The following is a 27,023-nucleotide window of genomic DNA, read 5'->3' on the forward strand; positions in this document are numbered from 1 at the left end:
AAAGTCATTAAACATGTGCTTAAATCCCACTGAATTCAATTAACTGATGTCAAAGCACAGAGCTTTAATTAACCAGAGTGTTAGTTTTTATCACGTTCCAGCATGTCTCTTTCTTTGCCCTCCATCCCTAGCTGTTCGACTCTTCGGGGGCAGCTTGCAGAGCTCCCTATTTCCCTACTTTCTAATGTGGGGGTCTTTAAAGATTTTGGAGAATGTTCTCCTAAGGATTTTTCCCTGCAGTTTTTTCAATCTCAACTCCAGTGTAACAACATTTTTGGGCTGGGACTTTCCTTAATTTCCCCCCAAAAAGTCAGAGATGGATTCTGCTGGTGCTCTCCCTCTCTCTCACCCCGCTGTTGTCAGGTTGGCCCCCTGCAGCTGCTACCTGAAGTATGGAATTGCAATAGGAAATCTTGATGCCAGTTGCTGGGGAAGCATTGGGCAAAAGCCTTGCCAGGCAAGGTGCCTGGGGGAACAGGGAGACAGAATCTCTGTGATGAACCTCCCTGGCAGTTACGTTTTGAAGGTTCTTCTCAAGAAAAAGTGCCAGGGCCATTTTTTGAGTAGAAACTCTTGGCCAGGCTCCTCAGGCCTGTTGCTTCTGGAGCAGCGTAGAAGGACCTTAACGTAGCACTTTCCCTTTGCTTTTGCCCCAATGCCCGGTTAATTTCCTCCTGCAGCCTCTCCATCTTGCAAGGTTTTCGCAGATTTAACACACTGCTACGATGTTGCTAACTCTCATAGAATCATAGGGACTGATCACCCCTAAATGTATCATTTCATGTTAGACTAAGTATCAGTTCAGTGTAGGTTACAGTGTAATGCCTGTTTGTTTAACTATTTCCTATTAAATAAACTCTTTCATTGTATCACTCAGCAAGTTATTCACAGTCCTCCACTAAATTAGATGATCTGGAACCACCGGGAGGCTGGAACTGTAGAGAATTCAGTTTGGTTTTATTCCTTATTGTAACTATTTCATTGGGAACACACACGTATAAGGTTACAGGAGCTGCAGGGGAGTGCTGCAATGCAGAGCTGGGGGTGGGGACCTCCTTTTTCTCCCACAAATTGGCCCCTCTTCTGGAGAGACTAGCCAGGGTAGACAGACGCCCAGGCAGAAGGATGGAAAGCTGTGGTTTTAATTACAAAGCACAGAGCACTCAAACTGTCCTGTACATTCAAAGGTCCCTGGAGCAGGTAGGTTACCTCACTCACCCTCCTTCTTGGTCTCTTGACGCAGCTGTCGATGGCAAGAGCAGGCACCCACGGAGAGCGCCTGGCATCAATCGTACTGTGCCTTAACCTGCACATTCATTTACAATCGCTACTCATTATAGGGTCAGGTTCCCACTGCATTTGTCTAACGAAGGGTTAATCGAGAGGGTGGCCTTGTTCGCTGGACGCCCTTAGAGCGCTGTCCTCTCTGAAGAGAGGGGATTCTACATCTGGGGAAGGCTTGTCATTGTCCCTCAATGGGAAAGGAGAAGGGGAAGGGGGAGGAGGATTAGGGTAAGAGTCAGCTTCATGTTTATCATTGTCTGGTGTCAGAGCAGCCAGGCTTGGCTGCCGCTGGCTGCTCCCTCCCTGAAGATAGCCCAGTGCCTGTGCTGCTTCCTTCCTGCTTGCTAGACGCTTGCAGTACATTTCATACTGTGTTTCTGGCCTTGACAGCACGTACCCATTTTCTCCAACACCTGAGCAGAGAATGAGAGATGAGGACATACCATTTCTAGTATTGCTCTATATTTTGTTTTTCTCCATTGGGCTCTGACATACAGTGCCCAGGAACACGTCTCTGAGGGATATATGCCAAAACAAAACCCCATGGGACAAAACTCACAGTCCCTTCTTCAGGCAAAACGCTCACTGAATTCAACAGGTGTTTTGCTTGAGTCATGACTGGTGGGTTTGGCCCCAGGTGATAGAACAGTCTATTATCCTACGGTGACATCACCCAGCTCCAATTCCATGTCTCTCTGCCGCCGTCTCTTACACTCAAACACCCAACAGCCATTCAATAGAATAAATGTTACATTGTTATTCCACCTGTGTCTGGTGCCCTCCAGCTACAGATGACCTTTTAGACATTAAAAATCTGTTTAAATATTTGTATTTCAAGTATTTTAGTTTTGAAATGACATGTTTCTATTTTGAACATTGTGATAACCAATAGGATAATGCTGGGTATCAGATAGATAAAAACTGAGTCATCGCCTATGGTAGTCACCTCAGATTTTAAAGAGCAAGCCTTAAACACCTTCATTCAGAGAGTAATGGGGGGAGGGATCGCTCAGTGGTTTGAACATTGGCCTCCTAAACCCAGAGCTGTGAGTTCAATCCTCAAGGGGGTCACTTAGGGAGCTGTGGCAAAATCAGTACTTGGTCCTGCTAGCAAAAGCAGGGGGCTGGACTCAATGACCTTTTAGGGTCCCTTCCAGTTCTAGGAGATAGGTGTATCTCCATATATTATATTATATTATTATAGTAACCTCCCTTCAGTGTCCCCTTTTTTCAGTCCTCTGAGTGGTCTCTTAAATAGGGGGTTTGCTGCATTCTCTGGAGTGAATTTGCAAACAATTGGTTATTCGTAAGAGTTTAGTGTGTTTGAAGAACAAATGTGCTTCGATCCATAAACTGTGTTCTGACTGTATAGAAATACACTGCTTTGCTTCCCTCTGGTGCATCCAGCACGGCCATTTCCAGAGGCAGATACCAGACTAGGTGGCCCAACAGTCTGAGAGGCTGTGGCAACTCTTACGATCCGAACGACAACATTCTTCTCACTAAGCCAATTGGAATGCAGCTAATCAGCATGGGGCGGTGCCCTTGGCACATGTATTTAAAGTGCCTTCCCTCCTACACCCACCCGCACTAGTCTGACATGGTGAATGCATAACAACACTGCAAAGCAATGGCTAATGCACGGTCATTACAGTACAGTGGAGACGTTCTCATCACTCACCCTCAAGGGCCAGGCTTGCCGTGCTGTTCTTGTACAGCACATACATCCCTGAAGACCTTCTTTTCCCAAGTCCCACGTGTTGCTGCCTGGGCTCTTCCCGTTGCTGGGATTCCCGCTCTGCAGACTAAAAAGGGTCACAGACAATGCCGATGGGTTAGGAGGATATCAAATCAAAGGGGAGATTATTTTATTTCAGCAGCTGAGCACACTTCTGCTCCTCACTCACTCAGCAGCAGCCAGGCCATATGGTAATAGGCTCTAGGCTCAGTGAGGCAGGATGCCAGAAGATCATGTCAATCAACAAGAGAATCGGTTTTCATTTCCCCCCATAACACTCTTCCCTTTTGTCCCTGCACACAGAGCATCCCCACAGCTCGCATAGGGTAGCTTCAGCTAACCCTACTCTTTACAAACAAGAAGGCTTCTGCATATAAGTTCTTTATTGGGAGCAGAGTGTCAAGGCTGAGGGAGACTTGTGTTCTGGAGAATGTTAAGATTGATTCAAAACCCAGGTCTCCCTCAGCAAAGCCACTGTGCTGACCCCTTCACAATCAATACAAGTGACCAGGTGGAGTCTGATGCTAGATCAATGTCAACATTTGCATCTCTACAATAGTGTAATTACTGAGCATGCAAGTAATCAAGACAGAGCCAAATGAAACCTCCTTGGTCACCCATGGCCAGGAGCTTGCTTTGTGCAGCATGATGTGATTATCAGGCAACAGAGAACATGGACTATCCACATGCCTGGTTTTGGACCTTCTCAGTGATACTCCTCAAGTCTGCAACTGTGTACTGATGAATGCTGGAGCCACAGAGCTGTTCTCTGGGCTCTGTTGTACAACTGGCCCTTGGAGAAGAACTCTTCTGTGCTGGTTAATGGGAAGAAAAACATGCTGCCCCTGCACTGGTATCTATTGCAGGGGATAAACAAGAGGCTTTGCTTGGCAGTTAACTCTTGTCACCCTGCCATTTATCCCAGCAGAGAGGATGTAACCTAAGGAGGGGCCTGGGACCTCAAAGAGAGCAGACAGTGAGCATGTCTCAGAATTCCAGACAGCAGGGAAGGGGGGGTTTGTTGATGGTTTGAACTGTTGGTTCTTTTCTGTCAGTTGCTGCTGCTTGGCAGAGGAGAGGGACACAGGCAGGGGATCTGTGGCACATCCTATGCAGGGCTGAGGTGATGACTGTTGTTAACCATAGTGCCAGGCTCCTGTTCCTGGCAGGGAAGCCGAGTCTTTCTGGCCTGTTGCTAGACATTGCTTTACCCAGACTTACTGGTTTTTGTGACAGTTGTTTTTTGTTTGCAGAGGCTTCCTCTGTGCCATCTAGCATGCAGGACTCCAGAGACTGGGTGGTGAGTACAATTGGCCCTGCTTCAGCATAGCCAGGTTGCTGTTCTAGTTTGGTCTCATGGCGCTTCATACCTAAGGAGCCTACAGTAGGGTACAGAGCAGACAACTTAGCCTTTCTACAAAACCATCTGAACAACAGGCCTGTCAGAGCTCTCAGCCTGGAAAAACTGGAGAGAAAGAGACAAGTGTCCAGGCCTGAATACAGTAGTCTTAAAGGTGCCCTGTGAGTTCAGGGCCAGAAGATGCCCTTGCACTGCCCTGCAGCAGATGCATCTGGAGAGCACAAGAGCATTGCACCCCTGTACAGCACCATGGCAATCTCCATGCCCCTCAAGCACAAGCACTTCTCCCTCCTGCTACCACTCTGTACACTAGCCAGTACTAAGGGGATGGACAGGAGGTGCACCCATGGTTCTGTTCCTCCCCCCACACCACCCAGCAGCAGTGCTGGCTGGACAAACATGCAAGTATGTTCTGCATCCCTGGAAAGGCATAGCAGCCTGTGGTCTGGGAGGGGCGATCCTCCTGGTGTTCCCACTGGGGTACACAGAGCCACACCACTTACTCAGGGCAGTGTCTGTCAGCCAGGGTTGAGCCCTAAAATGTATATGCATCTCTCAAGGATTTCTATAGCATCCATCACTGTAGGACATAAGAGCCCAGACAAAAATCTATGGTAAAATTGAGTTAAGGCTGAGAATAAATATCAGTCATTTAAGGGCAAATTGTTGTTGTGATTATCCCCAAACACACATAATAAGCCAAAGAAATAGAAAGTTAAGATTACACTGAAAAAATCCACACATATTAAGATCTGGAAATACAGTTAAGGCACCTGAACTTTGCCTTGTAGTGACACCGGACAATTACCATACCATTATGAGGAAAGCAGCTTCGCGTCTCTAATCCTGCATGAGGGGACACTGAATTTTAAAGACGTTAGATTGCTTTGCCCCCTTGTGGTGTCATTACAGGACAGAATTAATGTTACTTGGGTGCCTTAAATGCATTTGTAGCTCTTAACATGTCTAAGGCTACATCTACACTACAGGGGGGAGTCGATTTAAGATACGCAAATTCAGCTACGTGAATAGCGTAGCTGAATTCGACGTATTGCAGCCGACTTACCCCGCTGTGAGGACGGCGGCAAAATCGACCTCTGCGGCTTCCTGTCGACGGCGCTTGCTCCCACCTCCGCTGGTGGAGTAAGAGCGTCGATTCGGGGATCGATTGTCGCGTCCCGACGGGACGCGATAAATCGATCCCCGAGAGGTCGATTTCTATCCGCCGATTCAGGCGGATAGTGTAGACCTAGCCTAAGTGTAACCATAATTCTGAAATTGCTGGATTTGTTACTCTTGGTTTGGGGATAATTATAGCATTTGTGTATTGTTTTTCACCCTTAAATTACTGATAAAGTACTCTCAACCTTAACTCAATTTTAACATAGTTATGAGTTTTGGAACTTCCTTTTTTTAAGTTAACAACACTTTCATACATGAACACTGTGACGCTGACAGACTAGCTCAGGCCAGAGCCACAGGTCAATTCACTTGGGGGTGAACATCAAAGAGTTAAGTGTATTAGTATTAGGGCTGTCAATTAATCGCAGTTAACTCATGCGATTAACTAAAAAAAATTAATCGTGATTAATCGCAGTTTTAATCACACTGTTAAACAATAGAATACCAATTGACATTTATTAAATATTTTTGAGGTTTTTCTACATTTTTAAATATATGGATTTAAACTACAACACAGAATACAGTGCTCACTTCATATTATTATCTTAACTACAAATATTTGCACTGTAAAACTGATAAACAAAAGAAATCATATTTTTCAATTCACCTCATACAAGTACCATAATGCAATCTCTTTATTATGAAAGTGCAACTTAACAAAGGTAGATTTTTTTGTTACATAACTGCACTCAAAAACAAAACAACGTAAAACTTTAGAACCTACAAGTCCACTCAGTCCTACTTCTTATTCAGCCAATTGCTGAGACAAACAAGTTTGTTTACATTTACAGAAGATAATGCTGCCCTCTTCTTATTTACGTCACCTGAAAGTTAGAATAGGCATTTGCATGGCACTTTTGTAGCTGGCATTGCAAGGTATTTACATGTCAGATATGCTAAACATTCGTATGCCCCTTCATGCTTCGGCCACCATTCCAGAGGACATGATTCCATGCTGATGATGCTCGTTAAAAGAATAATGTGTTAATTAAATTTTGACTGAACTCCTTGGAGGAGAATAGTATGTCTCCTGCTCTGTTTTACCCACATTCTGCCATATAGTTCATGTTATAGCAGTGTAAGATGATGACCCAGCACATGTTGTTCATGCAGATTTCACTGCAGATTTGACAAAATGCAAAGAAGATACCAGTGTGAGATTTCTAAAGCTAGCTACAGCACTCAACCCAAGGTTTAAGAATCTGAGAGGGATGAGGTGTGGAGAATGCTTTCAGAAGTCTTAAAAGAGCAATGCTCCAATGCAGAAACTACAGAACCCAAACCACCAAAAAAAAAAAAATCCACCTTCTGCTGGCGGCATCTGACTCAGATGATGAAAGTGAACATGCATTGGTCCACTCTGCTTTGGGTTGTTACCAAGCAGAACCCGTCATCAGCATAGACGCACGTCCTCTGGAATGGTGGTTGAAGCATAAAGGGACATATGAATCTTTAGTGCATCTAGCACGTAAATATCTTGCGACGCCAGTTACAACAATGCCATGCGAACGCCTGTTCTCACTTTCAGGTGACATTGTAAACGAGAAGAGGGCAGCATTATCTCCTGCAAATGTAAACAAACTTGTTTGTCTGAGTGACTGGCTGAACAAGCAACAGAGAGTCCTGTGGCACCTTTAAGACTAACAGATGTATTGGAGCATAAGCTTTCGTGGGTGAATACCCACTTTGTCAGACACACGTGGGTATTCGTCAGACACATGCGTCTGACGAAGTGGGTATTCACCCACGAAAGCTTATGCTCCAATACATCTGTTAGTCTTAAAGGTGCCACAAGACTCTCTCTTGCTTTTTACAGATCCAGACTAGCATGGCTACCCCTCTGGTACTTGGCTGAACAAGAAGGACTGAATGGACTTGCAGACTCTAAAGCTTTACATTGTTTTATGTTTGAGTGCAGTTATTTTTTGTACATAATTCTACATTTGTAATTTCAACTGTCATGATAAAGGGACTGCACTACAGTACTTGAATGAGGTGAATTGAAAAATACTATTTCTTTTGTTTTACACAGCACAAATATTTGTAATCAAAAATAAAATAAAGTGGGCACTGTACACTTTGTGTTGTGTTGTAATTGAAAACAATATATTTTAAAATGTAGAAAACATCCAAAAATATTTAAGTAAATGGTATTCTATTATTGTATAACAGTCACAAATCACAATTAATTTTTTAATCACGTGACAGCCCTAATTAGTATATATTTAAACTAATTTGCTCGTACACTAATAGAGATCAAAAGTGATGCTAATGGGATCGTATTCACTTACCCGGAACCGGATGTCTGCAATTACATTACATTTACATTGCATATTCCCCTGAAATTACATTTACATTATGTATATCCCTGTCATTAGATTAAAGGGTGTGCTAGTATGAGAATGTACTCAGGTGTTCAATTCATGAAAACTAGTGAAATACCTGATCGTTTGCTATTATAAACATTTGCATTTGTGTATAACCCTGTAACTAAATTACTCACCAAAGAAATCTTGTGAAATGCTAATGAAGGACTGTAACTGGAAATGCTAATTGCAAAGCAAATGGCCATTGTGTGAGTAAAAACACTGATCAGGTTGTTTTCTGGAGAAGTTGTTATAAGTACCAGTTCAAAGGAAGAGCATGTATGTCTGGACTGTTGGGATTCTAACAGGAAGGAATAACGGAATGAGAAGACAGTGATCCCCAGTTATTCTGGGTAGCCCTGAGAGACTTTTGGGAAACTGGCAGTTTATTACACCACTGTCCCTATTTGGAGTTACAACCCTGTGATTCACCTGTTATTATATTTTCCCTGCTTTAACTCTCAAGAACTCATTCTTTTTTCTTACCCAACAAACCTATAGTTAGTTTAGTTAGTTTCTACTGAATTGGCTGCCAGTGTTGTCTTTGGGGCAAGATCTGGAATACCAATTGATTTGGGGTAAGTGACAAGTCTCTTGGGACTGGGAGAAACCTGATGTGGTGTGATTTTAGAGTTAAATCTGACCTAAGATTGGCGCTCACAATTGCAAGCTACTCCAGACAGTGTGACAAACACTAAACAAGAACTCCAAAGACCACGCTTCCATGTGATATTTCTAGCAGTATGAAGCTTTGAATGGCTGTGCACTGCATTGGTGATACAAGGCACCTGTAAACCCAGTTTGATTGCCAATGCACTCTGGTTGCTGTGTACTGGTGAATCTACCCTTGAAAGTTAAATTTTAACCCAATGATTTAAGGTTGATACTATAGATCTTTAAATCATTAAATATACTGCATGGTAGCATTCTCTTCAGTTTCTTGGTTGGTGTTCATGTAGGAAGTCTTTAATAATTAAAAGAAAGGAAATTCCAAGAGAAGAATAGTGAAGTAAGATGGTAACTGCAGGGTAAAAAACATTACAGGATAATGTAATTATTCCCCAACCCAAATTTAATGAACCCGGGCAATTCAGAGGTAAGTTTACACGTCAAAGACATCTAAACATGTGAAGGTATGTACCATGGGGTGGCTCCACCAGCCAAGGCACTGCAGGAGGTTAGGACAATTAACCTGATAGACTGCACATGGGGGAGATCCAGAGACTGAACCACTGACTGATGATGAAGCCTGGCTAGGCAGGGACAGGCAGCTTGTATAAAGCCAGCAAACTAAGAAGAGAAGGGGGCTGCAGGGGAAATAGCCTGCAGTTACTCCTGGGACGATGTGTTTGGGGCTACCAAGGCTGACAAGATGACAGAGCAGGAGTAGTCTGCAGTTACTCCCTGAGAGGAGGGAGTTTGGGCCAGTAAACTCATAGGAGGTCCAGAAGATAGAGAGGGAAGTAGGAAGGAGACCAGGGAAATAGCAACTGGGTCTGGGAGCTACAGTTGCCAGATATAGAGTTCCTGGACTGGAACCCAGAGAAGTGGGCCAGCCCAGGTTTCCTTACCAGCTGCTGGGAAAGCAGCACTGGATCTGACCTGGGACCGGAAGGCTGACTGGAATGGCAAGCAGGCCACTGATCCAGTGGGACTTTCATACCCAGGAAGGGGAGAACTATAGTGACCTGGCCAGAGAGCTGAGTCACGAAGAAGGGGCATCCTGAGTCCTAGAGAAAGAGGGAGAGCACAGGGCAAGGAACTGACAGAAGGGAGCGTCAGACTGGTGGAGAACTAATCCCAGAGCTGCAAGGAGGAGGCCCCACCAATGGTGAGTGAACCCCGTTACAGTGGGGAAATGCACCCCGGAAGGGTTTAAAGGCAAGCTTTAGTTTGAACATCCAGTCCAGTTTCACCTTCAAATGGTTTCCTCAGATAAGGTCTGTTGCTGATTCTTTCCAGGCCCTGTTCTTTCAAATTCACGACTGGAATCTAAAGAAACAATCCAAATATCACAGTTTAACCTGGTAGCTTCAATCAGCATTTTTAATAAAGAATCAGTTTATTCACCCCTGCTACCCAACACATGTTCTTCCCCATCCCACATCTGCCCCTTTCAGCCTTCGCAGCCAGGAGTGTTTATTGTCTCATTATTATTTGAATAGAAAGTGTGTGTGTTAGTGTGCCAGGAAGCCAAAGTGCACATGGGGAGGGAGGCTTGTAGCTTTAAAGCACTAACAGTTGTTGAAATTGCTTGGGGCAATATCAGCCTCTCTCCAGCAGGACAGCTGCACGCTGTAGTATGGGGATGCTGGGAAGAAAGCGGTAAGGCCTGGTCTATACTAGGAAACTGGTCTGTTATAACTATGCAGCTCAGGGGTGTGACAAATCCACACCACACTGCCCCGGACCTCCCTCCCGCCTCTCGGGGAGGTGGAGGACCTACACCCATGGGAGAAGCCCACCCGTTGGGCAGGTAGTATTGTCCCTGACGTGCTGCAGCAGTACAACTGCAGTGTTGTCAGTGTAGACAAGCCCCTAGGCTCTACATGCTGGGGAAGCTGTGAAGGGTTCTACAGCTATAAATACACCTCTACCCCGATATAACGCGGTAAAGCAGTGCTCCGGGGGGGCGCGGCTGCGCACTCCGGTGGATCAAAGCAAGTTCAATATAACACGGTTTCACCTATAACGCGGTAAGATTTTTGGGCTCCCGAGGACAGCGTTATATCGGGGTAGAGGTGTACCAGGTGGCCTGGGGAAGCCTTTCCCATTAGAGTACAGCGGGGGACACTCATTAGCCAAGCCAAGCCATGATTAGCTGATGGGTGACATCACAGCCGTGATTCAGCTCCCTGCAGTGCCCAGATGGGACCTGATCATCGAAAGAGGGGGAACACTATGGCCTCTTCCATGGGCAGTTACGCTGCATTTCAGAAGTGGGCTGTTGGGAACGGCCTTATGTCTCGAAATCTAATTGTCCTTCTGTCCATTTCAACACCCAGTAGTACCTCTGTAGCTCTTTACAGCATATGGTCTGTACATTATCAATATCAAATTAATAGTATCATAATTGCCGTTTACCTAACCAGGCTGAGGAGTCAGTGAAACCATGGGAAGGCTCCTTATCCAACTGCCAATGCCCTAGCTGTCCAGCTTTGCCCCCATTAAAGAACTTTTAGCCACAGATACTGGAGGAAACACTTTTAAATTATTAAATAAATAATAAATAATTGGTAATTACTATAGTACACCTCTACCCCGATATAACGCTATCCTCGGAGGCCAAAAAATCTTACCGCGTTATATTGAACTTGCTTTGATCCGCCGGAGCACGCAGCCCCGCCCCCCCGGAGTGCTGCTTTACCGCGTTCTATCCGAATTGGTGTTCTATTGAGGTAGAGGTGTACCTAGGCACCCCAGTCATGGACCAGGACCCTACTGTGCTAGATGCTGTAGGAGCACAGAACACAGAGACAGTCACTGAAAGGCCAAGTGACAGGGCATGGGGGACGGGGGTGGAGGAGACTAACTGGCGATGCTGAACGGTACCAGGTGATGGTCGGAGAGGAGAAACGCCACAACAGAGAGAGCAGTGTTTGCTGAAGACCAAATCAAGTGAGCACCCTTTTGGCAAGTGGGAGAGATGAACTAGGGCTCCAGGTCAATGCAGAGGTGAGGAAATGTGTAACTAAATGGCCGCAGGGTCATCAGCATAGAAATTGAAGTCCCCAAGGAGCAGTGAATGTGGGAGACAGTGAGGAGAGCCAGGAGTGGAAATCCGAGAGGAAGGCTGAGGAGGAGCAGTTGGGTGTTGAGGGTGGTGAGTAGATGACAGCAGCGTGGAGGGAGAGTCAGAGGCAGTGCTGTTCAAGAGGAGAAAGAGTGGGAAGCGGGAAAGGTTGGAAACAGGAGAGGAGAAGCCCAGCATCCAGTAGTCTGATCCACCCAGGGAGTGGTGGAGAAGCAGAGGCCTCTGTAAGAAGAGGCCATGTCAGACAAGCCACGAGCCAGAGAGAGTGACCTATGGCAGAGTGACATGAATGGCAGAGGCCTTTTAGAGATGGAGTGGGCATTCCAGAGACATGTCTTGTCTTTCATTTTGCTAGTGAAGAGGGTCTCAGCCTGGAAACCAGCTACTGTAGCTTTCTGTTCTACACTGGCCTTAGGGCCAGTCAGGCTCTCATCGCGTTGGCTAGTTTGTATAAACTGGGTACCTTCTGCACAAGCAAAGGATGTGTGTGCTTCTCTGTAGCATCAGGCACATCCACTCTCCGGTTCCCCAGCTGCAGGGCACCCGGATCTTGCAGCTCCACTATTGTAGCAGTCTGCGGGTGTCTGGGGGAAGAATACCTATTTTTTATCTGACTATCCTTTGGCTTCCCTTCTTTGGCTGCAGAACTAAAGACAAAACAAAGCAAAAGGGTCAATATTGCATCATTTCAGAAGGGAAAGTTTGCAGCTGATGTTGCTAAAGCTGGAAATACACCTCTACCCCGATAGAACGCTGTCCTCGGGAGCCAAAAAATCTTACCGCATTATAGGTGAAACCGCGTTATATCGAACTTGCTTTGATCCGCCAGAGCATGCAGCCCGCCCCCCCGGAGCGCTGCTTTACTGCGTTCTATCCGAATTGGTGTTCTATCGGGTCGCGTTGTATCAGGGTAGAGGTGTATATTAGTACTAAATTAAATCTCTATTTGAGGAGGTAGGGGATTGACCAACCCTTCCTATGCAGCTTTGAGGTCCCCTCTGCTACTGCATACACCGCTTTACTGGGTCCTTTCCCTTCTTTAGCTGGGCCTCCTCTGAGCTGGCCATACCCAAGAGAAAACAAAGATCTTGGAGCTGGGGCAGAGAAACCAGCATGAAAAGCTGCCATTGTTCCCCCTTTAACCACTCCTTAGCCTGCAGTCTTCCTGCCCTCCAGGATGCCATGCCAGTGGAAGCCACTGTAAATCTCCCTTTGCATTTCCCCAAGTGCACAGAGAATCGGAACAGAGTGCAGGAACTCTGCTTCTGACCCAAAGGGAACGGTAGGGGCTGCTAGTGCAGGAGTGTGGATCCTCCCCTAGGGCAGTGTCACCTCTGCAATGCCGGCATCTGTGCTGGCCCAACAGCAGTGGCCTGAAAGAGACAGAAGCTCTTCCAGCCTGCATGGCAGCGCACTGGGCTAGAGAGAGTGGCCTGGGGGCTGGCTTTGGGGTCTAATTCAAAAGGCTTACCTGTCACCTCTGTGGCTTGTGACTGATTTTATTTTTTTGGTCACCAAGTTCATTTTCTGGCTTCTGTTTGTAAGTAGCTGATAGGGTTGGCCTCCTGAAGGGACCTTCTTGGACTTCTTTCTCTTCTGGGGAGCAGAATAGTTACAGTGAAATACACACTTAGGAGGAAAACATTCCTTGATGCCCTTTCTCCTGGCACATCTAAAACCCCTTCCTGATCTCTCGCTAGTAGAAACTATTCCCAGTGGGAGAAGCCAGGAGGACGAGCCTTTGATCCTCAACCAACAGAAGAGGCATTTGCCCCCATCAGGTAAGAGGACGGTATAATGCACATGTGATCCAACCAGAAACATGATGGAAGTCCCACCAAGTGAGGACAATGCCTCCCCAAAGGGAACTATAGCTGAATGAGTGTTTTTAAACAAGCAAGCTGCCAGTTAAATACCATTGTGTGCAGTAAGGAGAGCTGACGAGGCACAGTGGATTAGTGGGGATTTCCTGCACCCCCCCACTATCCTGCCTTTAACCCTATCCCTGTTCATGTCCTCGTCCCAGCAGGATGGGACATCTTTGGAATGCGGCAATGCTGCTGCTTGGTCATTTGCTGTGACATGAAGCAATACCTCTCTTCCTGGGGCTGAGTGAGCGCCCTGCCTCCACCACCCTCACCATCCATGAGCTGGGAATTATATACCCAGAGGCATTTGTATGCTATCCCCGAAAGCAAAGTCCTTAGCCCTCCTCACTCACAGAAGGCACAAGCATTTGCTCATTTTACAGTGGTCTGTTTGCCATCCCTGCAGTACAGCACATGGCTAGTCCACCAGCAAACCTTCAAGAAGCTCACAATGTCTAGATCTCTTCCTTTCCTTTGCCGTTCTTTGAGGGAAAAGAGATTTTCAGAGGCAAGGTTTTTAACACATACTCTTCTTAAAGGCTTCAGTCTAAACAAATAAAAGCACATGGATTCCAATTAATTACAGAAGTACAGATACTCATGTCATAACCCTTTACCAGACACTTCAACTCCCAGCTGACCTGAGAGGTAATAAAGCTAGATCCAGACCAACATTTGAGTAGCCAAAGTCCCTAATGCTCACCAGTGCCTTTATAGGAGTCCTGTATTGGATTCCCAGTTCTCCTCTTGTAGCAGTCCCATGCTGCTGGAGGTGGGACTGCTACAAATGGAGCTCTTAACAGTCAGGATGTGGGGTCGGGAGAATAATGCCTCCTGTCTCAAAGGGTCCCTGACAGTTGGGACGAGAACAGCGTTAAGGGAAGTCGGATGCAGCTGTCCTTGGCCAGAAGGTTGGGAGCCAAAAGCAGAGCCTAAAGGGTAGGGACCCAAAAGAAGGGGGAATTCAAAGAGTCTCGTGGCCTCTCTTCCTAGTCCCAAAGTGAGAGACAACAGAATAAAACTAGCAACAAATATGTCTGAAAGGGTTAACTGGCATCATGCCTGAACACAAGAGACCTAGTGGTGACATTGTGTTCTACAAAGGAGGGGTGTCTGGGTTTGAATTCCAAACTCTTACACTCCCTAAAATAGCACAGATTCTGGGGACAAGGGCTAATTTTGTGGTGTTCAATGACACGTACCCACTGATCAGAAGTCAAATTCCAGCCAAATGAGAGTCTTAAGAAAAAGAGGAGAGACTAGGCAAGGTGTCCAAGCCAGATTCCTTGGAGTCAAAGACCCGACTCAGTTCCCCAGTGTACGAAGGAGTTCCAGCCTGTGGAGAGTATACCATGGGGGGTAAGGACAGCTGGTGGCTAAGTAGTACTGGGGAAACTATGGCTGGGCTGGGCTGACAACAATTAGAGAACCTAAACAAATAACTACATTGGGAGTCTGGCAACCACCTCCACAGCCCAACAGGCATGAGTGGCTGGGCGGAGCAGCTCCTGCACAGCCATTCCAGTTCAGAGATTGTACGAGTGGCTGTTAGGCATTAGGGACACTCTAGATGTCTGTATTCATGAATCCCGCGTCCCTGCCCCCACTCAATATTGCTTTATGTGCCAGCCTGTTCAGAGCTGGCATGCAGTCCTCGGAGGCATTCAGGTAGTTCAGCACCCCACACATGAGAGATGTCTGCCTGCAGTTTCCCCTCCGCACTACAAGTGAATTTCACCCTGGGGATTTCAGGCCACGTCTACTGTAGTGATTAGTTGCACAAATATGCAAATTACACATCCCTCTCATGCACGCACCCCTGATGACTATTTGGTCTGTGTCTAAGTCATTGTATCAGCCCAGGAATCTCACCCAAATGGGGGTCTGTTCTTAAATCACTGACATCTTATGATGAACACGGAAGTACTATGAACATGCTTATTAATCCAACAGAAACGACTGTAGAGTAGCTCCTGAAGACTGGGGCCGGACTCTAATCTCACTTACACCACTGATGTCAGTAACTGATATCGGAATGTGGCCTGGGCTCTTGACTAGAAAGCTTGGCTGAGATTTTCCAGGCCACCTGAAGGCTTTAGATGCCCAGTCCTCATTACATTTAATGGGAAATGGGCATCCAAATCCCTTAGGCAACTATGAAAACTCAGCACTTGTGTGTTAGATCCTACCCCTCTGTGCTAAAAAGAGAGAATGGCCTGAAACTGAGGAACAGTGATTGAGGCTAAAAGCATGAGTGAGACTCATGTACAGTATCAGAGGGGTAGCCTTACTTACTCATGCAGACTTACTTCTGGAGAAGGATGGAGTACAGTGCAAAAGCCAGAGGGGGGCACTCACATACAGCATGTGCCTGGAGGCCTCTTCCCCGCTTCTCAAACTTCTAACATCGGGTCTCGTTTGCCATTAGTAGGATTCAAACTCACTTTTAACACAATTCTGTCCCATTTCCTTCACAGTTCACATAAATACCATCAGTTTCACAGTCTCACAGCTGAGGCTGCAGCAAGATTTGCAGCCTGCTAAGGTTTGTGAGCTACAACACTACTGAGGTTGGATTATTACTGAAACCTGCTAGCCATGTGATTTTGATGCAAATGACACATTTTGCTCATCTCTGGCCTGGATGCTCCAAGTGCAGCTTCTGAACTTCTACAATACTCATCCCAGCTTTAATACAGGGGTCTGACCAGCAAAGACTACATGCTCCATCTTGAGCCAAGCAGAGTGCATTGTACACAGGGATGTGGAGCCTCTGCAGGCCACACCTCTGGGTAAGGTGTTCTGTTTTATGGGAAATAGGGGCAACTAGGTGACCTTCACCTAGTCACTCTTAGGAGATGGACTCTCCCAGCATATATTGCATTTATCACTATGGTACTTACTCTGTTACTGCTTCCACCTCAGGCCGCTGAGATTTTCTGTGTATATTTGGGACCCATTTAACAATCAAATTTCCACTGTCTGGACGGTAGTCCTGCTTGGAAGCAGCAACCTCACTGAGATCCACCACTTGGAGCTACGACATAGACATGGTGTGATTAGTCACTTGTAGAGGTACTCTTCCCTGAGCCAGTACTGAGCCAATGCCAATGGTGCTGTGGGGTCACTGGACTACTGCAGGTGCCAAGTATTACATTGTTGTTTTCTTTCACATGAGAGAACTATAAAAAAATGCCCAAAACACTTATGATCATTAAAGATTCTGAGGCACTTGTCACAAGAGACAGAATGTTAATCCTGGTGGCCTAGTCAAAGTCTAAGGTAAATAATTATATTTTGCTGCCTTAAAATTCATTCTGTAATTTCATTTCTCCATGAGAAATTATTCTTCATTTCCCCTACTAAAAACGCCATCTGTTGGGTAGTATTGCTGGAGGAAAACAGTTGCTGCATCGAATGAATAATCCTTCTAAAGTCTGCAAAGTGGCTTTGGGATGAAAGGCACTATGCAAATGAAAAGTTTTAATTATTATTAAACCTAAAAAACTAGCTAGCCAGATGCAATGTGAATGAGAGGAATCAAGTAAATATAAGGCTCTCTCGACAATATTAAAGGGGAACTGCAAAGGAAAAGTACTTATGCCTTTTGCTCTCCTTGATGATTGCATGTCATAACTTTTCAAAAAGAAAACAGGCTAAAAGCTCTGCTTGTTTTTTATATAAAAAATATCAAATCCCAGTCTCCCTGGTTTTGCTGGAAAATCCTTTTGAGGGCTGTAGAACAAGATTTGGATAGGCACATTAGAACACTTTCCCAGCTCTCCGTTGAAAGCCTTGCCTCAGCCATCACCTCCCACATGAGGACAGGAATCAATACATTGGAAACGTTCACAGCTGTTTTAAAGGAAGAGAGTTTGCTTAGCTGGATTTCCCAGAGCATAATTTCAAAGTGAATAATTGCAAAGACTGCGCCAACTCTCTTCTCCCCCAAAAAAGTCACAGAATCAATTTCCATTATTGGATGTAAAGCAATGAACAGCAGTAGGCTTGGCAGCATTTGATTATTTTAAAAAATGTTGATGGGTTATATCAATGGGTATTTAAGCATTTTTAAATTTTGTATCAATTTCAATTTTCACAGCTGCATAAAATTATGGGTTTTAAGAAAAAAATCTATTTTTATTGATTTAAATGTTCACAGTTGGAGGAAATTATGGGAGGGTGAGACAACTGGGGGTGGGGATAGATGATTATTTAATGACAGACTTTGATATTCAAAAAATTAAGGCTTTTGAAAATAAGAACATAAGAATGGCCATACTGGGTCAGACCAAGGGTCCATCTAATCCAGTATCCTGTTTTTCCAACAGTGGCCAATGCCAGGTGCCCAGAGGGCATGAACAGAACAGGTAATCATCAAGTGATCCATTCCCTGTCGCCCATTCCCAACTTCTGGCAAACAGAGGCTAGGGACACTGTCCCTGCCCATCCTGGCTAATAGCCATTGATGGACCTATCCTCCATGAATTTATCTAGTTCTTTTTTTAACTCTGTTATAGTCTTGGCCTTTACAACATCCTCTAGCAAAGAGTTCCACAGGTTGATTGTGCTTTGTGTGGGAAAAAAAAAAAACACCTTCCTTTAGTTTGTTTTAAACCTGATGCCTATTAATTTCATTTGGTGACCCCTAGTTCTTGTGTTATGAGGAGTAAATAACACTTCCTTATTTACTTTCTCCACACCAGTTATGATTTTATAGACCTCAATCATATCCCCCCTTAGTCATCTCTTTTCCAAGATGAAAAGTCCCAGTCTTATTAATCTTTGCAGCCGTTCCATACCCCTAATCATTTTTGTTGCCCTTTTCTGAACCTTTTCCAATTCCAATAGATCTTTTTTGAGATGGGGCGACCACATCTGCATGCAGTATTCAAGGTGTGGGCATACTGTGGATTTATATAGAGGCAATATGATATTTTCAGTCTTATTATCTATCCCTTTCTTAATGATTCCCAGCATTCTGTTCTCTTTTTTGCCTGCCACTGCACATTGAGTGGATGTTTTTAGAGAACTATCCACACTGATGACAAGATCTCTTGAGCGGTAACAGCTAATTTAGACCTCATCATTTTATATGTAGAGTTGGGATTATGTTTTCCAATGTGCATCACTTTGCATTTATCAACCCTGAATTTCATCTGCCATTTTGTTGCCCAGTCACCCAGTTTTGTGAGATCCTTTTGTAGCTCTTCGCAGTCTGCCTGGGACTTAACTATCTTGAGTAGTTTTGTATCACCTGCAAGTTTTGCCACCTCACTGTTTACCCCATTTTCCAGATCATTTATGAATTTATAACCATTAAAACACAAAATGTCAACATCACATGTCAAAATATACAATATAAATATCCTTCAATCAAACTAAGTTCTCAAGCAGCATTTTCTTTCTTTCCTTTTCCGTAAATTTCAGTTATTATTGATAGAAATATTTTTTCCTTGTGTGCGGTGAAATTGACATTTACAGACATATACCTAAATATCCGCCACACTGAGAGATGCTGCTTTTCTCTGTGCCATAACACAAGAGCGCCCAAATAGCGTCCAGCTGAGGGCCCCATTGGCAACTTACCAGAAGCTAAAAGGTTAGCCCTGAGTTCTATAAAAAGGAGATCCTTGCAACCACTCAACTTTCCCCCATTTAAATCACTCACATTTCCAACTCTATTCAAGTAGGTGAAGCTCATCTCTGTCTGTGGGATCGTGTGTGACTCTACCACAGAGTTCAGTCCTGGGAAATGAGTTCTTTCTGAACTGAAATATAGGCACAAACCAAAATCACAGTGAGACCAATACAAACTAACAGCATGCAAAGGACACTAGCTGCTATTAAGGTTGTAGTAGATAGAGCCCTGCGCAGATACAAAATTTGTATCGCATGTGATCGGCAAACATGGTCCGCGAATACAAAGCAGATTTGCAGGGCTCAAGTGGTAGATTCTCCATCACTGACCATTTTAAAATCAAGATTGGAGGTTTTTCTGAAAGATCTGGTCTAGGAACTATTTTGGGGAAGTTCTATGGTCTGTGTTATAAAGGAGGTCACACTAGTGATCACAATGGTCCATTCTGGCCTTGGAATCTATTTACAGTATCTATTATACTGAGCTTTTCCTCTTCAAAGCACTTTATAAGCACTGTTGACACAACTTGGATTAATGCAATGGCAACAATGCACACACACAAAATGTTCAGGAAATTCAGTTACAATGGGCAGCTCCTCCTTAACTCTCTGTCTTGGTGCAGCTGCCTTGTGTTCTCTTTCGTATATCACACAGGAAATTCCACCCATCCAGTAGAATTTCAGGGTTTTACGATCCCTCTCAACAGGTAGAGCAGTTTATCATGATGCTCTAAGAAGCACTAAAGCTTTGGATTAATATAAACTCTGGGTGGCTAACGTGATCTAAACTTGATGCTGAAACAGCTGGATTTGAAGGCCTTGGTCACAGTTGGCCTAAGTTTAGAAGGCCTCAGTTAAGGAGGATGGTGTTCAGGAGGGCCTAGCCAACTCATTCCAGATCAAGAAACTTGCAGATTACACTGGACATTATCTTCCTTCCTGGGTGGTTTTTTTTTTCCTTTCTAAAAGGAAAAAAGGAAATCCATGGAAAAATAAGGGGTAACCTTGCCCTGAGCTTGAGAGGGGAGGCATTAAAAAATTAGGAAATGCCAAGGTAAGGGTGAAAATTCCAATTTTAAAAGGGATGTCACCAAGTTTGAACAAATCATACTTATTTTGGTAATTAAAACAAAAAGGAAATGAGCAAGAACAAAGATGAACAACAGAATAGAGGGGCAAGGATGAGGCTTTATTGTATTTTTTTTTTAAATACTGCTAACAGATCATGAACAGCACGTAACCCACACTTACACAGAATAGCTCCGTTCCCGAGTGCCTGGGTCACTCAGAGATTTAGGAGTTTGCCACTGGCTTTGAGCTAGCAAAGCTGGCTCTTTAGCTCTCACATCAGAGACTCAGACTTTTAGATCAAGAGGTTTGACCTTGCTACTAACAACTTACCAAGAGGCATCATGTTATAGACACAACATGGAACTAACAAGACCCGTGCCCACAATCACTTAACATGAACGGAGATGGCAGAAATGGGTGTAAAGTGATACCTTACTCCACTGCTACTCATGGTGGAGTAAGGTACTACTCACCATGAGGAAAGGTGACAGAACCGGGTCTTGGGCATTGGTCCTGTGAGTAGTTACCCAGATGCTTGACTTACACTGAAATCAATGGGAACTACTCTCAGTACATAAAGTTTAGCATGTACAGATCAAGGGCTCGGATTGTATGTGTATCCCTTTTCCACGCCTTTTAATTTGTTTTGGTTTTTTTGGTCTACATTGTAAGTTCTTTGTGGTAGAGACTGTTTTTCTGTGGATTTGTGCAGTGCCTCACACAAGGGGGACCTGGCACTGATATGAACAATATGAATATTTAATAACAGTGTATCCTATATTCTAGAAGAGCAATCCGGTCTTTTAAATACATTTATTTCTTAAGCCCTGATCGTACAAACTAATGCATGCGCTTAACATTGAAATCAGTGGGTCCACTCACATGAGTAAAGTTCAGCATATGTGTAATTATTTGCAGAATTGGGGCCATAAGTGCTAACAGTTTGCTCTGCAATGTATAAAACGCAGAAGGTGACATGCTCCATGCCCCATGGCAACTGCAATCTCTAAAACACTAATATTCTTCTCAGCCTCTGTCAGAAAAACAAGGGTGCCATCATTCTGCTACAGACTCTTAGTCCTGGGAATACTGACAACCTTCAAAAGTCATCCAGAGATTGGAACTCAGCAGCAATTCACCTGACTTCAGAATTTCGGTCAGAGAAGTCATAGACTGAAGTTTCATACAGAGAAGAAGGAGAGAAAGAGGACTCAAGTGCAGTGAAGGTGGAAATAGTTCTGTTACAATTGGAACATCTGATCCTTCCTCGGGGAGAGCAACTGCTGGGGAAGTTTATAATCTTCAGTGTTGGTAATTCATCTAAAAATTAAAAGCAAAGATACTGTGAACACTGAGGATCTGATGTTACAGAATTCTACAGTTAGGGGGAACCATTTAGCTCTAACTATATATTGTCCATTTTAGATATTATTACAGCCTTGTCAGTGTCCTGTTAGCCCAGTTTATTAGTAACTAATTACAATGTAATTAATCCTCTGCCTTCCGTAGGGCTTTTTATCAGAGGATCTTAAAATACATTACAAACAATAGTTAATTAAGCTTCACAACCCCACCAACTCCCACACTAGAAAGGTAAGGAACATGTCACGCTAACTTAACCCACCACCTAAGTGCAGCCACCTCTGCAGTTATTTAACAATGCAGAGCAATACTACAGGATCTGGAGAATAATACAAATCTAATTGCGGGGGGAACTTTTAGGGATGTTGAATTTCATTGCTTCGTTGGAATTTGGCCGAGACGCTAAGTTTAATATCTCCTTCTTACAGAGAAAGATTCAGGGGATCTTTAATAACCACAAGTGGTCAAGACCTCAGTTTTACCTCTCATGTGAAAGACATTATTATAGACATCCCAAAAACCATAGTGGGGTACTGGCTCAGTACTGACTCTAAGGGGAAAACGCCAACACTGAATCCAACAGCACTTCCTGCTGCACCTGAAGCTTTACAAGTCTCTTACCCGGTCTTGTCTAATTGGGAACATGCATGCAATGTCAGTTAACATGTTTTCTAACACATTTTAACTAGCATGCTGTTAAACACGATTTTGGCCTTAGTGGCTTTGTCTTCATTGCAAAAACAATGTGTGTTTTTGCATCAAGATAGCTGCCCTGATGTAAAATCCTAGCAGAGACAAAGCAGAGGTAATTGTTACCTCAGTGTAGCTAGTTGAAGTCAATTCCAGGTGGGGGCGGTACAAGGACAATAAGTGAGTTATACATGTGAACCATGAGCAGGATCAGTAACCTCAGTTTATTCATAATATATTCTAAGTATGAATATATTTCATATACATATTTAAAACTGGCAGGCAACGCAAGGAAAGATAGAAGAGCTGGAGGGTTTTCCTTCTGAGCGGATAGCTTGAGTCTCTTGAAATGTGCCTTCATTAGGAAAAAAGTGTATTCTTAACTCACTAGCTAACGTAAGATGAAATCCTAGTGACGAGAAGGCAGTTTGTACATGAGTTAGCAGGTGGAGTTAAAGACTGAGCTCCCTCTGTAAAATATGCAGATGACACAAATATTGGTGAAATTATAAATATGAGGAGAACAGGGAAGTCATATAGAGCAATCTGGATCGCTTGGTAAGATGGGCTCATTCAAACAAAGTATATTTTAACACAGTCAAATGCAAAGTCATACATGTAAGAAGAATGCAGGCCGTATCTACAGAACTGTGGGTGTCCTGGATAGGAGTGATTCTGAAAAAGAATGACTCTGAAAAGGATTTAGGGGTCAGTGTGGACAAAAAAATTCAACATAACCACCCAGTGCAATGCTATGGCAAAAAGAGCTAATGTGATCCTCAGATGAATAAACAGGGGAGTAGGAGTAGGGAGGTGATTTTACCTCTGTATATAGCAATGGGGACACCAATACTGGAATACTGTGTCAAGTTCTGGTATCCATAATTTTGAAAGGATGCTGAAAAACTGGTGTGCAGAAAAGAGCCACAAAAAGAATCTGAGAGCTGGAAAAAATGCCTTGCAGTGAGAAACTTAATGAGCTCAATCTGTTTAGTTTACCAAAAAGAAGATTGAGAGGTGACTTGATTACAGTGTATAAGTACCTTCATAGACAGAAAATACCAGGTACTAAAGCAGTGGTCCTCAAACTTTTAATAGCCGTGCCCGCCCCCATCTGTATTCACTCTAGGGACCCTCCTAATGTTCCTCCACACACCCCTAGGGGGGCATGCCCCACAGTTTGGGGACCTCTGTACTAAAGGATTATTTAATCTAGCAGAGAAAGGCATAACAAGAACCAATGGCTGTGAATTTAAATCAGACAAATTCAAATTAGAAATTAGGCACATTCATTTAATATTGAGGGTGATTGGAACAAACTACCAAGAGAAGTTGTGGATTCTCTATCTCTGTATCTTGATGTCTTCAAATCACGACTTAACTGCCTTTCTTGAAAATATGCTTTAGTCAAACACAAGTTATTGGGTTCGACATAAGGATGACGGTGAAATTTTTTGGCAAGTGTTGTGCAGGAGGACACAGTAGATGATCTTTTCTAGCTTTAAAAAAATGATGAATAGTCTTTAACTTGACCTAACTTGTGTGAAAACTACAAACTGCCTTGACTGCACTAGGACTGTCCCTTAAGTTGGCTAACTCGAGTTCAGAATAGATCTTTTTCCTCCTAGAAAAGACAGGGCCTTGGTCACTGGTTTTACCTTTGCTTTCCAAAGAAGAAGCCCTGCAGAGTGAGTCAAAGTTTCTTAAACGGACCCGAGGATGTCCCTGTTCAATCCTCCTTATAGTGTCCCAGCACTGTGGGTGTTGGCAAACAGCCATGTCACAGATGGTTTCATCCCACTGGCTGTCATCTGCAGTCACCATCTTTGCAACCATCCAGACATTAACGAATAGCAGTAAAATGGCAATACTGTATGTCTGAATACTCTGCAAAAACAGAAGAATTGAGCACAGTGAGAAATATTAAAAACAAGAATCATCTAGATTGCCATAAACTAACGGCATGGGACGTGGTCATAATTTCTCACTTATATCCTGGGTTGTCTTCATATGCACCCACTCTAGGGACTGATTGGGACAGTTTGGTGACTGTGACCCTGGGAGCCCCTCAATGCCAACTGGCAGAGGGATCACCATACTGTAACTCACATCAGGTCTGACACACTCATTACCCCTGTGACGTTGCACTGAATGTGAATATGATGTAACTGGAATATGCATTATGCATAAGCTCTCTTGTAAGGTATCATTACAAAAGTTATAACCTACTGGATATATTCATCCTATTTGTATGAATGTATCATTCTTGTAACTGAAACTAGAAATATTAAGTAGAACTCTGAGTCCTATTGTAATGATGCAAAGTGTGGGCCATTAATGGTGGTTTAGAATCTTGATGGCTCCCATTGACTAGGACAATTGACTGTAAATGGCTCTGTTTACCTGCAAGTCTGCCTGTGTATGTGTAGGCCAGCCCGTGGGTATTGAAAAATGAGGTCTTACAGTGATATGTGACCATGTCACCTGATACTGGAATCCATTTTAAACCTGGTGCTTTTCCATTTAGAAGGAGGGGTGGGGACCCAGAGAGACAAAGGATTCCCGCCGTGTGCCAAAGCTATAAAAGGGGGTGGAGCAGGACAAGGAGGGTCCTAGTCATGAGAAAGCCCCTGCTTTTCATCTAAGATGCCTGCTGGAACTAACAAGGACTGTACCAGGGAAAGGATAGGGCCCAGACTAGGAAGGAGTCTAGTCTGTGAAAGAAGCTTTTTGGAACATCTCTGAGGGTGAGATTTACCTATAATCGGTTTCTTAATGTATTAGACTTAGACTTATGTGTTTTGTTCTATTTTGCTTGGTAACTTACTTTGTTCTGTCTGTTATTACTTGGAACCACTTAAATCCTACTTTTTGTACTTAATAAAATCACTTTTGTTTATTGATAAACCCAGAGTAAGTGATTAATACCTGGAGAAGCAAACAGCTGTGCATCTCTCTCTAGCAGTGTGATAGAGGATGGACAATTTATGAGTTTACCCTGTATAAGCTTTATACAGAGTAAAACAGATTTATTTGGGGTTTGGATCCCATTGGGAACTGGGTGTCTGGGTGCTGGAAATAGGTGACCTGCTGAGCAGTTTTTGGTTAAAGTCTGCAGCTTTGGGGGCGTGGACCAGACCTGTGTCTGTGTTGCAGGAAGCTAGTGTGTCTGGCTCAATAAGACAGGGTTTTGGAGTCTCAAGGTAGCAGGGAAAACAGGCTCAGAAGTAAATTCAGCCCATCAGGTGACAGTCCCAAGGGGGTCTCTGTGACTGAACCCATCACAATCCCCAACACACTGTTGTCATAATATGTATCTAAAAGGTATCGTGTACAGTATCACATGTACACTGGTAACATGCTGGTCCCGAACATCATTGCATGATGCATGAATGATTTGTGTACGAAGAATTATATCTGTTTGCTAGAAATATGTTATTGAAAGGTGCTTGGGAGGCAGTGCATAAACTCAGCCTGCTCTAGACAAAGGAACATACATTTACCTGTATGAGCACAGGCAGAGGACAATGAAAGTATATTTACATATACAGTAAACAAAGCCATCAAGCTGACAAACGGAGGAGGAGACAGTTTAGTGATCACACCAGGGGAGAGAATCAGCACCCCAGGAAGCTGCTCTTGAGATAGAGACAGTAGCTTTTGGGAACTATAAGGGTGTGGTTAGATGTTGATAGATGTTTGGCTGTGTGTGTGTGTTCCCTATGTGTGCCGCCCCAGCCCTGTGCAGACAGCTGGAACGGCAGACCTTGAGCGAACCACCCAATGACCACAAGATACGTTAAGGGACGAAGGCATCCAGCTAAGTTTATTGTCAACAAAGCATGGTACTAGTATCCCACAGACTCTACCAGACCACTAATACATGTATGCCCGTAGCAATGGACCAGCTCAGTGAACAGCAGGACTTTCCATTCCTCTCTAAGACTAGAGAGAGATACTCCCTCTGAAATACATTTTATACCCCGATACAAACAAGTTAGTACTGCCCCCTGACATTGCTAATTATTACCTATCACCTTGTACATGTTGGTTTGATCAAAACATCTATATTACGTACTGTTATTCTGACCTCATTTTTTAGGAGGGGTCAGTGTGTTTCTGTTATCCTTGGGTAAAGTTTTTGTACCATCCTTGATACTGGGATGTTTTGGTACCGCTTGATAGTGGGATGTGTTTGTGTGAGCACTCTGGGACTAGCACTTCTCCAGAATGTGTATTTTTGCAATAGACCGGATAATGGGATGATCCTCAGTTCTGCTCAGGAATAAAAAGCTTCCAGTGCAGCAGCATCACATCACCCAGCTCTTCCACTGCCATGTGACGGGGATTCCAGAGACGCAAAGAAGCACATGGGGTGGGCTGTGAAGGCACTGGATCACCTCGCTGAGCAAACACACATGGGGCTGAGCTCAGGCATTAGAACCATATTCTCCACCAGCCTCCACCCTCCCACCACCAGCCTGGGCGAGTAGAGGGGAGGGGCCGCACCACGGCCGCACTGCTGGGAAACTGCGGAACCAGAAAACATGACAGCACTGAGGAAACCCAAAGCAGCAGCAGCACCTCCCCCGCCCCCCGCAGCTCTGCCCCTGCTACCACCAGGGCCGGCGTTAGGAAGTGCGGGGCCGGATTTGAACAGTCTTGACGTGGGGCTTGTACTCACCGGGCGGCGCTCCTAGTCTTTGGT

The 27,023-nt window shown here is 44.3% G+C and overlaps 1 protein-coding gene across 2 annotated transcripts; it reads right to left on the reverse strand.

The window, feature by feature from the left end:
* Positions 1-1,124: 1,124 nt before the first annotated feature.
* On the reverse strand, positions 1,125-26,827 carry C17H9orf43 (chromosome 17 C9orf43 homolog). Of its 2 annotated transcripts, none has more exons than XM_034751937.1 (12): positions 26,406-26,827; positions 23,974-24,202; positions 21,403-21,583; positions 19,224-19,323; positions 16,456-16,589; positions 14,003-14,099; positions 13,156-13,280; positions 12,148-12,331; positions 9,847-9,922; positions 4,244-4,401; positions 2,966-3,089; positions 1,125-1,697 (listed from the first exon to the last, which is right to left on the reverse strand). In XM_034751937.1, the coding sequence occupies exons 2-12, from the start codon at positions 24,149-24,151 to the stop codon at positions 1,375-1,377; spliced, it is 1,680 nt and encodes a 559-aa protein (XP_034607828.1). In that variant the 5' UTR covers positions 24,152-24,202; positions 26,406-26,827; the 3' UTR covers positions 1,125-1,374. The 2 variants fall into 2 exon arrangements, with proteins under 2 accessions (XP_034607828.1, XP_034607827.1); XM_034751936.1 differs by having other exon boundaries at positions 26,394-26,827.
* Between the last annotated feature and the right edge of the window lie 196 nt (positions 26,828-27,023).

Source organism: Trachemys scripta, chromosome 17, assembly GCF_013100865.1.
Source record: "Trachemys scripta elegans isolate TJP31775 chromosome 17, CAS_Tse_1.0, whole genome shotgun sequence".
NCBI lineage: Eukaryota > Metazoa > Chordata > Testudines > Emydidae > Trachemys > Trachemys scripta.

What these genes read in the sequence shown, in the direction of transcription:
- C17H9orf43 (XM_034751937.1), bottom strand. Translation starts at nt 24,151, where the DNA reads ATGGTTGCAAAGATGGTGACTGCAGATGACAGCCAGTGGGATGAAACC. An exon ending in TTCTTCTTTGGAAAGCAAAG is followed by an intron (nt 21,584 to 23,973) that starts GTAAAACCAGTG and finishes TTTAATTTTTAG; the next exon opens with ATGAATTACCAACACTGAAG. An exon ending in ACAAGCCACAGAGGTGACAG is followed by an intron (nt 12,332 to 13,155) that starts GTAAGCCTTTTG and finishes TTTTGTCTTTAG; the next exon opens with TTCTGCAGCCAAAGAAGGGA.